Source organism: Gadus chalcogrammus, chromosome 15 (genome assembly GCF_026213295.1).
Source record: "Gadus chalcogrammus isolate NIFS_2021 chromosome 15, NIFS_Gcha_1.0, whole genome shotgun sequence".
Lineage (NCBI taxonomy): Eukaryota > Metazoa > Chordata > Actinopteri > Gadiformes > Gadidae > Gadus > Gadus chalcogrammus.
In genome coordinates, this window is record NC_079426.1 from 8,844,004 (window position 1) to 8,856,503 (window position 12,500).

Genomic DNA, 12,500 nt, shown 5'->3' on the forward strand with positions numbered 1-12,500 from the left:
TTAAGTGCAGAGTAGTTGATCCCAGAGCAATCTAGTGTCATCTTGTGTCAAACACGTTTTAAGAAATACGAGTCAAACGTTTAGTGTTTGGATAAAATAAGTTTTATTTTTGAGAGTCTGCGTGGACCAACAACAGGAAGATATTTTAATTGTATTAGTGTTTCTGTGTGTACATGTGTGTGTGGGCTTTCTGTGTAGGGTATGTGTGCGTGTATGGATGGGCGTGTTTGTGTTAAAGCTTTACTGCATTTCTTCAGGCCCTCTTGAGTGACATCGGGTGTGGCTTAAGGGGGTGTGGCTTGGCTTGAATAATTGGTCTTTAATTTGTTACTGTGGCAACAGAAAGCGTCAACATGGACACTGAATCTTAGCTAGAGAATTATACATGAGAGACATTAAATAAAACATATTAGGCTAGGTAACCATGGAAACAAACACTGATTAAGCTAATCACAGCAGGGTTATTATGGGGTAACTGGCGGGGCGGAAGAAGTCAAAGGTCAGCTGCTCCTCCCGTCCTGCTGGTTCCTCAAGAGCCAGGAAGTCACTGATGATAGAGAGAGAGAGAGAGAGAGAGAGAGAGAGAGAGAGAGAGAGAGAGAGAGAGAGAGAGAGAGAGAGAGAGAGAGAGAGAGAGAGAGAGAGAGAGACAAACGCACTATTGCTAATTCATTGATTATCTTTAACAATAGTTATTATTGGAATGAATTAATGTTTTTCATGTTCAAATGCTTTAGTAAGACATAGTGTCGTGCTAATGAATCCCCTCTAATGAGGACAGCTGGAGGTGTAGAGGTGGATGTGTAGAGGTGGAGTTGAGGACAGGTGGAGGTGTTAAGTTGGAGGTGTAGATTTTGAGGTGTAGAGGTGGAGGTGAGGACAGGTGGAGGTGTACCAGTGGTGGTGTTAATGACCCCTAGGAGGCGGTCTGGACTGGTTCGGCTTCTCCCTCCACCTTGGGAGCATCAGCCTACAGACAGACAGACAGACAGACAGACAGACAGACAGACAGACAGACAGACAGACAGACAGACAGACAGACAGACAGTCACAGGGTTAGAAACAGCTCTATTCCAGAGATATGGGTGAATACAGTAGGCGGGTACGTTTGGTGTAAAGCCTCTTGAGGAGAACAGGGAGGAGTTAGTGGTTTGGGCAATGGAGGGGTTAGTTGTTTTGACAGTAGAGGAGGAGTTAGTAGTTTTAAGGTGACAGTAGCGGAGGAGTTAGTAGTTTTAAGGAGACAGTAGAGGAGGAGTTAGTTGTTTGACATTAGAGGAGGAGTTAGTAGTTTTAATGTGAAAGTAGCGGAGGAGTTAGTAGTTTTAAGGTGACAGTAGAGGAGGAATTAGTAGTTTTAAGGTGACAGTAGAGGAGGAGTTAGTTGTTTTAAGGTGACAGTAGAGGAGTTAGTTAGTTGTTTTGTGTCTCTAATACAAGGTTCTAATGAAATAGATCTAAAGTGAGGATCTAATATGAGTTGAGGTTGTAATATGAGTTCATATTGATCGGGTTAGAGAGCTACAGAGTTATTTGGTTCCTTAAAGGCAGTGAATGTGGTCTCCATCATGCCATGCTGTCAGTCCCCTTCCCCAACCAATCAGGCACCTCATCAGCCACTGGTCCCTCCTCCCCCTGATTCCGGCCAATCACCAGCGAGTTGTACAAAAGGAAACAAATATTAAAGAAAACAGCACAACACGGTACAGTTGAATACAGCATATACCTGTAAAGAACAAGTGACCCGTATAGCTAGACAGCTAGCATAGAACTCGCTATAGCTAAACAGCTAGCATAGCTCCAGGTATAGCTAGACAGCTAGCATAGAACCCGCTATAGCTAAACAGCTAGCATAGCTCCAGGTACAGCTAGACAGCTAGCATAGAACCCGCTATAGCTAAACAGCTAGCATAGCTCCAGGTATAGCTAGACAGCTAGCATAGAACCCGCTATAGCTAAACAGCTAGCATAGCTCCAGGTACAGCTAGACAGCTAGCATAGAACCAGATGTTGTGTTCATGTTCATGGTGTGTATCTGGACCGGTCAGGTTGGTTTGATTTGTCAGCGAGAGCTGTCACTCACGGGCTTGACCAATCCGCTAGCCAGTGCGGCCTGCTCCACCCCGTCCACCGTGGCCTGAGCCACCTCATTGGCTCCTGAGACGGCCGAGTCGGCCACCAGGTTAGCCTGCTCGGTGCTCTTCTGGGCCACTGGACAGAGGAGCACAACGATGTACACAACAACACACAACGATGTAGACACCAACACGACAATGTACACAACAACACAACAATGTACACGACAATACACAATGATGTCCGTTACAACGCAACGTACATATAACAAACTAACATATATGGATCTATGAATGTGTGAGTGCGTTCATCCCCTGGTCGTCAGCCAATCAGGAGCAGGCGTGGGGACACCTGGCAGGTGTACCTGTGTTTACGCTAGACGCCAAGCTGTCCTTGGTCTTGTTCCCTGGAAGAGAAGAGCACACCTTTACCTGTCTGCCTGCTGCCTGTCTACCTGCTACCTTTCTACCTAATGCCTGTCTACCTGCTACCTGCCGCCTTTCTACCTGTGACCTGTCTATCAGTCTACCTTTCCGTCTCTACAACACAGCAAACTTATTATTAAATATGGTATGATAATATGCATAATACATACATGCTGTGTGTGTGCATTATATAATAACACACACACACACAAACAGACACACACACACACACACACACACACACACACACACACACACACACACACACACACACACACACACACACACACACACAAACACACACACACACACACACAAAAAAAAACACACACATACACACACCACACAAAAACACACAGCGGACAACAGCAGAGTGTGTAATGGAGCACTCTGGTGTGATGGGACCGGGCCGAGTGCTATACTCCCCCTCCCTCCCTCCCTCCCTCCCTCCCTCCCTCCCTCCCTCCCCTCCCTCTCCCCCTCCCTCCCTCCATCCCTCCCCCTCTCCTCCTATTATATCTCTCTTGATGCATCATCTGTCCTGATTTCCCGTCTGGATCAATAATATTCTACCTGATCTCTTTGATATCAATTATGTATCAGGAATTATGTTCAAACCTCTCATTGTAGCTTCCTCTCTCTCTCTCTCTCTCTCTCTCTCTCTCTCTCTCTCTCTCTCTCTCTCTTTCTCTCCCTCTCCCTCTCTCTCTTTCTCTCCCTCTCCCTCTCCCTCTCTCTCTATATCCCTCTCTCGACCGCATGAAACACACACACACAGACACACACACACACAGACACACACACACACACACACACACACACACACACACACACACACACACACACACACACACACACACACACACACACACACACACACACACACACACACGCATACAAGCACACACACACACACACACACAAACTCATAGCTTTAACTCATGGAAAGACCGCATGAAACAGTATTCGTTGAAATGGACGTATTGTAAAATATTAAGTTACAGAAAAGTAAGAAAAAACATTTTGTATGTGGAGGGATTTGAACCCCCAACCCTGGAGCACACTGACCACTGCAGCATGTCTCCGCCTGCAGACGGTGCAGACAGACAGGGTGGAGACAGACGGCTGCCACCCTGGCCCTAACCCTAACACCAGGGTTCATTGTGGCAATGCATCATAGGAATCATCATGACCTCTCTCCCTCTCCCCCTCTCTCCCCTCCCCCCCCCTCTCTCTCTCTTACCTACAAACAGGACCCCGTCCCGGGTCTTGCTCGCTGCCTCTCCCACGCCCGTCTTGGTTTTCTCGGCGGCCGCGGAGACGCCGTCTTTTGCCGCGGAGAAACCCTTCCTGAACGAGTCCATCTCTCTGGGGGTCTCTGGTCTCTGGTCTCTGGGGGGTTCTGGTCTTAGTACTTGTCCCTCCTGGGTCCTGGGTTCGATGGTCCTGGTCCTGGCCGCTCCGGAGCTTGGGGCTGCTGCTGCTCTAGTTCAGGGTCTGGTTCTGGTTCAGGTCTGGACGGTCTCACAGAGGAGAGGACTGTGTGGTAGAGACCTCTGTGGGCCTGCTTTTAAAGGGAGGGAGAGAGAGGGAGAGAGAGAGAGGGGGGAGGAGGAGGGAGAGAGAGGGAGAGAGAGAGAGAGAGGAGGGGGAGACAGAGAGAGAGAGTGAGAGAGAGAAAGAGGGGGAGGGAGGGGGAGAGAGAGAGAGAGGGGGAGGGAGGGAGGGAGGGAGGGGGAGAGAGAGAGAGAGGGGGAGGGAGGGAGGGAGGGAGGGGGAGAGAGAGAGAGTTATGGGAGAAGGGAGAAGATGTAGAGAAGAGGAGAAAGAGAGGCACGCACACAAACACACACTAGAGGGTGGACTAAAGGTGACGGGAGGAGGAGATGAGAGTGCTTTCTGTCTCTCAATCTGCTCTGACTCAGCTGAAACTCACACACACACACACACACACACACACACACACACGCACGCACACACACACACACACGCACCCTCCTCCTCCCTCCTCTTTAAGCACCGCCCCGTGCTTGGGTTGCTTTTGGGGCGTCGGCCTCGCGGTTGACGCCCATCTATTTCTGGCTCTGTTTCATTTACCAGATCGATGGCAGAATGCTTCCTGACAACCCCCCCCACACACACACACACGCACACACTCACACACACGCACACACACACATACACACACACTCACACACGCACACACACTCACACACGCACACACTCACACAGACGCACACACACACACACACGCACACACTCACACACACGCACACTCATAGGTTGAACTCATGGAACGACCGCAGGAAATCGTATTCATTGATATTGACGCATTGTAAAATATTAAGTGACTGAAAAGTGGACCACACTGACCACTGCAGCACGTCTCCAGCTGCAGACTGTGCAGACAGCCAGGGTGGAGACAGACACCTGCCACCCTGGCCCTCACCCTAACCCCAGGGTTCATTATGGCAATGCATCATGGGAAAACCACCGGGTCCATCCGTGAGTGGGAATGCTAAGGCCTCTCCCCACCGCCCTGTGTAATGTAGCACACACATGCTAATAGCCTTCAGGTTCAAAACCTTCTAATGACAATCAGACAACTGCCCAAAGCAAGCCAAGAAGAGCATTGTTTTAACATTAGTATGCTCTATAAGGGCGTTATTAAGTTGCAATTTTTTCTTTTGAGACATGCAACTGAAGACAGATCTGCATTGCTTGCAGAAAGTTGTCTTCATAATTTATGGTTTTTATATGGTGCGTCAAACAAAAAACCTCCTTGTGTGCCCTAATTCACCCCACCCGCTGGCGTCGACCATCAGTAACACGCCCCCTGGCGTCGACCAGCAGTAACACGCCACCTGGTGACCAGCAGTAACACGCCCCCTGTTGTCCAGCAGTAACACCGCCCCCTGGGGTAGACCAGGAGAAATACCGCCGCCTGGGGTCGACAGGCAGTAACACCGCCCCCTGGCGTCGACCAGCAGTAGTAACTCCTCCTCCTGAGTCTAAATCAGACCCTCAGGGGGAAGGGCGGGCCCTGCCTGTTGCTGATGGGTTAGGACATGGCCGTGTTTGTCTCCCTGTCACCGGCATTCAAATGCTTTACTGGAAGTCTATACATAGGTTTATTATTTGATCAATTACAACAATTACTGACTGATTATTTGGATCAATAACTATTTTCTAGTTCTTAAACGATGGATGGTTGACTTGAGAAAATACATTGAAAGCCTGCAGGTTTGAATATCATTTATTTAGATTATTAATGTAGAATCAGAAATGTGTTTGTGATAGGAAATGTTACTGTTCTATAATTATAAATAATTGCATTTAAAGCCAACTGGACCAATCAACCATCATTATGCGGTAGAAATATTTCATAAAACATGTGATAAAACATGTCATAAAGGCACATCGGAGTGTGAGTGTATATGTGTAAGTGTGCGTGTGTGTGTTCATGTATGTCTTTGTGGGTTCATGTGTGCATGAGTGTGTTCATATTTGTGTGTGTGTGGTCATGTGTGGGTGCGTGAGTTCATGTTTGTGTGGGTGTGTTCATGTTTGACTGCGTGTGTGCGTTTGCGTGGTCAACTTTGGTGTGTTGTGATAGAGGTTATGTTTGTGATGACTTTGACATCATAGCTGCTCATCAGTGGAATGTGTGACGTCATCAGAGGACCAGCGGCCTGTGAGACACATCGAGGTCGCTGGGTCACGCTGCTAAACAAAATAAATCCTTCCAGCCCTCGGAAAAATATTAAAATTCTATAATCAATCACTCATTCATAACTTGATTCAGTCCATGTCTGCAGAGCAGAGAGCAGAGAGCGAACCAACCGGCTACGGCTCTCTCTCTCTCTCTCTCTCTCTCTCTCTCTCTCTCTCTCTCTCGCCCTGCTCAGGAGCTCTTCTTCTTCTTCTTCTGTTCCTCCATGTAGCGGGCGTGGGCGGCAATGATCTCCGTGACAACGGAGGGGTCGTCCAGCGTGGACGTGTCCCCCAGCGCCCCGGCCTGGCCCCCCGGCTCTGTGGCCCCGCCCCCCGGCTCCGTGGCCCCGCCCACCGCCACCGTCCGCAGGATGCGCCGCATGATCTTCCCCGAGCGCGTCTTAGGGAGCCGCTTCACCACCTGGGGACACAGGAGGTCAGGGGTCACGGGGTTGCCAGTCACGGGGTCGCAGGTCAGGGTCAAGAGCGCCATTTGCTGTGTGGGAGAGAGAGAGACAGCGGGAGAAAGAAAAAGAGAGAGAGAGGGAGGGAGGGAGGGGCCTCATCTTACCAGGAAGTGGTCGGGGATGGCGTACTTGGCGATCTTTGTGGCCACCAGGAGTCTGAGTTCCTTCAGGATGACTTCCTGTGTCTGTTCCCCGTCCTTCAGAACCAGGAAGGCGAACGGCACTGGAGCAGCAGGAGGCACATGTCAACAGAACGGAAGAAACACCTGCTCACCCCAGCCCTAGCTAACCCTACCTAGCCCCTGCTAACCCTACCTAGCCCCTACTAACCTTACCCAGCCCTAGCTTACCTTACCTAGTCCCTGCTTACCCTACCTAGCCCTGGCCCCTGCTAACCCCACCTAGCCCTAGCTGCTGCTACCCCTACCTAGCCCTTGCTAACCCCACCTACCCCTAGCCCCTGCTAACCCTACCTAGCCCATGCTAACCCCACCTAGCCCTAGCTAACCCAACCTAGCCCCTGCTAACCCCACCTAGCCCATCTACACCAGCTACCCCTAGCACAGCTATATGTAGAGTTTTCATTAATCATTCAATATATAAGGTTGCCAGATTCCATTAACCTTTAAACTGTTTCTCCTCGTATGGGAGAACACGAGGTTTAGAGGCAGTACAAGTAATGTCTCGCCCTCATGTATGAAACCAGTCAACCAGACAAAGGCAGAGGCAAACAAGGGCACTTAAGAGTCAACTAAGGCCTCAACTAACAGCCCTCTGCGTGGAGCCCCTTATCTCATGTTCAAGTCAGGGCTGGTCTTCTGGTGACTTATTACCTCTCTTTCAGTGATAATAAAGTCTTTATCTTTCCAACTGTTCCTCGTTTTCCAACTGCTATTCCTTCACACGACCACTAGGGGGCAGGAGAGTGCAGAGCATCGGACTGCAGAGAACATCGGACTGCAGACAACTGTCACCAGGACCAGTCAGAACAAGCGGCTTTGATGGAGAATGTAATGCGGAAATTATATTTTCGCATTCTGTTTCTATAACTGCCATTTGTTGTTTATGCCTTTTCGCTGACACCCTTGGGGTGTCAGTCCCCACGCTACAATTGTCAATGATCAAATCAGATAATGTTTACAGAGGAGAGAGTTTCCTGTTTTCTCATCAAGGAGAAGAATGCATAAGGACGGGCACGAGGACGTCTGAAACTACACGTTGGTGAGACCGGCAGAGGCATGATGCTTCGTCAGCCAGTTACTGAGGGGGCCGCCAGGTGTGTCCTCCTGGGGAAAGGACACACCTGGCCGGCCCCAGGTGTGTCCTCCTAGGGAAGGGACACACCTGGCCGGCCCCAGGTGTGTCCTCCTGGGGAAGGGACAAAGCTCCTCCTCACCTTCTCCTTTGATGATGTGTGGCACGCCGATGACCGCCGCCTCTGGAACAGCTGGGTGCTCGTCCTGCACACACACACACACACACACACACACACACACACACACACATGCACACACACACACACACACACACACACACACACACACACACGCACACACACATTAGTTTAGTGTGTGTATGTGTTTGTGTATGTCTGTTTGTGGTTTAGTGCGCAAGCTAGAGTGAGTATGCGTGTGCGTGCGTGTCTGACCAGGGCGTCCTCTATCTCCGCCGTGCCCAGCCGGTGTCCGCTGATGTTGATGACGTCGTCGGTGCGGCCGGTGATCTGGTAGAAGCCGTCCTCAGAGCGCCACGCCCCGTCCCCCGTGAAGTAGTGACCTGAGAGGTCAGAGGTCAGACACACGAACCATCTATCACAAGATACATATATGCAAATATATCTATAGATCTAGAAAGATATTTCATTAATGATTGTATCACCTACCCAGCTAGGTGGAGGACTGTGTCTCTAACCAGGTAACCAGCTAGGTGGAGGACTGTGTCTCTAACCAGGTAACCAGCTAGGTGGAGGACTGTGTCTCTAACCAGCTAGGTGGAGGACTGTGTCTCTAACCAGGTAACCAGCTAGGTGGAGGACTGTGTCTCTAACCAGCTAGGTGAGGACTGTGTCTCTAATCAGGTAACCAGCTAGGTGGAGGACTGTGTCTCTAACCGGGTCACCAGCTAGGTGAGGACTGTGTCTCTAACCAGGTCACCAGCTAGGTGGAGGACTGTGTCTCTAACCGGGTCACCAGCTAGGTGGAGGACTGTGTCTCTAACCAGGTCACCAGCTAGGTGAGGACTGTGTCTCTAACCAGGTCACCAGCTAGGTGGAGGACTGTGTCTCTAACCAGGTCACCAGCTAGGTGGAGGACTGTGTCTCTAACCAGGTCACCAGCTAGGTGAGGACTGTGTCTCTAACCAGGTCACCAGCTAGGTGGAGGACGTGGTTACCTACCGGGGTAGGGTTTGAAGTAGGCGTCCAGGTATCTCTGGTGGTCTCCGTAGATGGTGCGGGCGAGGCCGGGCCACGCCTTCTTTATACACAGAGCACCTCGGACCCCAGGGCCCTGAAGACACTCCCCCTGGAGCCCACACACACACACACACACACACACACACACACACACACACACACACACACACACACACACACACACACACACACACACACACACACACACACACACACACACACACACATAGTGATAGAGTGAGGCAGATAGTGTAATGGACACATCCCGTGTCTCTGACTGCCCTGTGTTGGTATGGGCCATTTCCTTGACCCCCTTGGGGAGGGTCAAGGGTCAAAGGCTCCGACTCAGAAGGCCCGGCCATGTCTCCCTCTGTTACTCACATCAGGTAAGGTAACTTTATTTGTACCCCAGGGTTAGGGTTAAGGTGAGGGGTTGCCCGCCCCCAGTTTGGGCTACCAAACACCAGGCCCCGCCCCCAGTTGGGGCTAACCAACACCTGGCCCCGCCCATAGGTGGTGCTACAAAAAAACCGGCCCCGCTCCCAGGTGGGTCTAAAAGACACCAGGCCCCGCCCCCAGGTGGGGCTAACAGACAGCAGGCCCCGCCCCCAGGCCCCAGGTGGTCTGCACCAGGTGTGTGCTGATGGGGGGTGTCTGGGCAGCTGGGATCAGATCTGGACTCCTGGTTCCTCAATTCCTTCTCTTCACAAACTGCCACTCACCTGTTAGTTCATAGGAGGTGCCGGATCCTATGAAGCCTCCATTGTCCGTGTGTCACCTTGTCTCCTCTCACCTTGTCTCCTCTCCCCTTGTCTCCTGCCCTTTTGTCTCCTTGTATCCTGTCCCCTTGTCTCCTAGTCTCCTCTCACCTTGTCTCCTGTCTCCTAGTCTCCTCTCACCTTGTCTCCTCTCATCTTGTCTCCTGTCTTCTAGTATCCTCTCTCCTAGTCACCTCTCACCTTATCTCCTAGCAAGACGGGCTCCACTCCGTAGAACGGCCTCATGGCCATTGCCGGGACGATAGGGGCTCCGTCCTCCGCGGGATGGGGGGCGATACACACCCCTCCTGTCTCTGGAGGGGGGAGTGGGGGGAGGGTGGGAGGAGAGGAGGGAGAGAGAGAGAGAGAGAGAGAGAGAGAGGGAGAGGGGGAGAAAGAGAAGGGGGGGAGAGAAAATGTGTTAAATGTAAAAGGTTTGTAAAAGTCACACACACACACACACACACACACACACACACACACACACACACACACACACACACACACACACACACACACACACACACACACACACAGAAAGACTGACAGACAGACTAGCAGACCGACAGACGGTCTCCTCGTCAACATCCGGAGGGTCAGTGATATTTAGTGAACCATCAGGGTGCGACCTGCTGTAATAACCGCCTGGCCACTAGGGGGCGGTGTGGTGGGTCAAACCACACTAAGGGCCCTATCTTGCATCCGGCCCAATTTACTTAATCACTGGCGCATGTGTCGTTGCTAGTTTGCAACTGTCACAGAGCGTTCTTTTCCCTCCTGCGCCACGCGTCAGGAAATTAGGGAATGATCTTGCGCCCCAAGGGGCGGCTCGGCGAAAGGAGGAGGCGTGTTCTGGCGCAAACGTTCCCTGGTTCTATCTTGCAGTTTCAGAAACCACTTGCGCCACAAACCAGGACATAACTGGTTTAAAGTCAGTGGCGCGTTGTTAAGATGATATTTTAAGGGCGCATGCATAATGTTGCTTGTGCACCTCGCGCATACACTTTGCCTCTCTCATCTACCTAGCCACACATTCTTGGATTTTTTTTTGGGAAAGAACAGCTGATACAGCGGTAATAATTTGTACTTTTAAATCAATGCATCTGCAAACACCGTAAAGCAAACACATATTTTCTTGACACAGACATCGTGTACATGCCCATAACTTTTAGGATTTATGAGTATTTGATCTCGAGAAAACATTGTTTTACCGCGAGTGAGTGTTAAAAAGAATGAATGAATGCGGGCGCGCGTGTGTGCGTCCATCTGTAAACTAAACACGTAACGCATAATGCAGTCCAGGGCAATGTATATTAACGGGGGGACACATGCATATTAGGAACACAAGCGCTTACGTCCCCGGTGGAAATCAGGCTAGTGTTGTTGTTGTTGCTAGCTAGCGCCGCCGCTTAGCATGTACTTCACAACTCTATTGTCCACTCGAGGCTTAAAAATGAACAGCGACATAATCGATAAGGGCACGTTGCCGCATCGATGCAGAATCGTGCATGCCCCGCATTGCGATGCATCGCCGAATCGATTATTGTTGTCTGTCTGTCTGTCTGTCTGTCTGTCTGTCTGTCTGTCTGTCTGTCAGTCTGTCTTATTGTTCGCGCTGGTAAATAAGCGACATCGCCGTAGAACCGCCCACAAAGCTACTTGCGCTTGCCGCTTCTCACTTGCGTTTCAGACCGTTAAAATAGGGCCCTGACACTTTAACATTTAAACAATCTTAACACTAACACTTTAACACTTTATCACTTCAACACCAGAGGTCCAGAGGGACAAGGTCGGAAAGATAACAACTTTATTATCACTTCAGAACAGAAGTAATAACAAAACCTGTGTTGGTTTGACAAACACAGACCTGGAGTCAGGCTTCAGGTTCTAATCCCCCACGGTATGGCTCCGCCCATTGACCAATCACAGGCTTCAGGTTCTATTCCCCCAAGGTATAGCTCAGCCCACTGACCAATCACAGGCTTCAGGTTCTATTCCCCCAAAGTGTAGCTCCCCATACATGCACTGACCAATCACAGCCCTGGCAAGTTATAGAGCCAGGTGTTCAGAGGTTTATGGTTTATGGCTTTAGGGGCCAGTTTACAGGTCAGCTCAGTCAACACATGCTGTGAATGAGTGACAGGTGGATGAGTGACAGGTGAATGAGTGACAGGTGATGTCCCTCAGGATGTAATGAGTGAGACCGTACCTTGGTGGGACCGTACCTTAGTGAGACCGTACCTAATGGTGCGTTTACACCGGCGGGTGCGTGTCGGTTCGGCATGAATAGGTGCGGAACGGTTTGCGATTCCACCGCCAAAAGTGGGCGGGGTCCGGACTTAGCCTTGATTAGCCGCACACATCTCTCAGTAGGCCTACTCCTCCGTTGGGGTAGAAAGCGGTATGTAGAGGTACTAACTAGTTCGAGCTACACAGTTGACAGAATCTGCACTTTTGTGCGACAGGGGGATAATATCAAACCAACACAGTTCCCGCAAGGTATTTCTGGACGACTGTGAAAGCTTTGTTTATTGAAGAAAATGTTGCACAAAAGTTTGCCGTCTTTCTTGGCGTCCTACATTGTTTTTTCTTTGTTCATTGTTTTGCGTTCTACTTTTTCCTTGGATTTATTAGCAGGCTACACTGT

At 50.4% G+C, this 12,500-nt stretch overlaps 2 protein-coding genes across 2 annotated transcripts in view; both read right to left on the reverse strand.

Annotated features, from left to right (window-relative positions):
• Positions 1–85: 85 nt before the first annotated feature.
• LOC130405166 (gamma-synuclein-like) lies at positions 86–4,026 on the reverse strand. Its single transcript, XM_056610169.1, has 6 exons — positions 3,745–4,026; positions 2,441–2,482; positions 2,084–2,211; positions 1,609–1,635; positions 896–970; positions 86–547 (listed from the first exon to the last, which is right to left on the reverse strand). The coding sequence occupies exons 1-5, from the start codon at positions 3,863–3,865 to the stop codon at positions 917–919; spliced, it is 372 nt and encodes a 123-aa protein (XP_056466144.1). The 5' UTR covers positions 3,866–4,026; the 3' UTR covers positions 86–547; positions 896–916.
• Positions 4,027–5,747: 1,721 nt separating this feature from the next.
• acss1 (acyl-CoA synthetase short chain family member 1) overlaps positions 5,748–12,500 on the reverse strand; it is an 18,277-nt gene continuing 11,524 nt past the window's right edge. Inside the window, exons 10-15 of the mRNA XM_056610142.1 lie at positions 10,055–10,167; positions 9,078–9,204; positions 8,331–8,458; positions 8,079–8,142; positions 6,787–6,905; positions 5,748–6,636 (exon numbers count right to left, since the gene is read on the reverse strand). Coding sequence (XP_056466117.1) covers positions 6,406–6,636; positions 6,787–6,905; positions 8,079–8,142; positions 8,331–8,458; positions 9,078–9,204; positions 10,055–10,167 — 782 coding nt within the window. The 3' untranslated portion in view covers positions 5,748–6,405. The remainder of the gene's footprint in view (positions 6,637–6,786; positions 6,906–8,078; positions 8,143–8,330; positions 8,459–9,077; positions 9,205–10,054; positions 10,168–12,500) is intronic.

Coding starts and splice junctions, on each gene's coding strand:
- LOC130405166 (XM_056610169.1), bottom strand. CDS start 3,865: ATGGACTCGTTCAGGAAGGGTTTCTCCGCGGCAAAAGACGGCGTCTCC. Junction 1,636..2,083: donor CTAGCGGATTGGTCAAGCCC/GTGAGTGACAGC, acceptor GGCCGGAATCAG/GGGGAGGAGGGACCAGTGGC. Junction 971..1,608: donor AGGGACCAGTGGCTGATGAG/GTGCCTGATTGG, acceptor GTCTGTCTGTAG/GCTGATGCTCCCAAGGTGGA.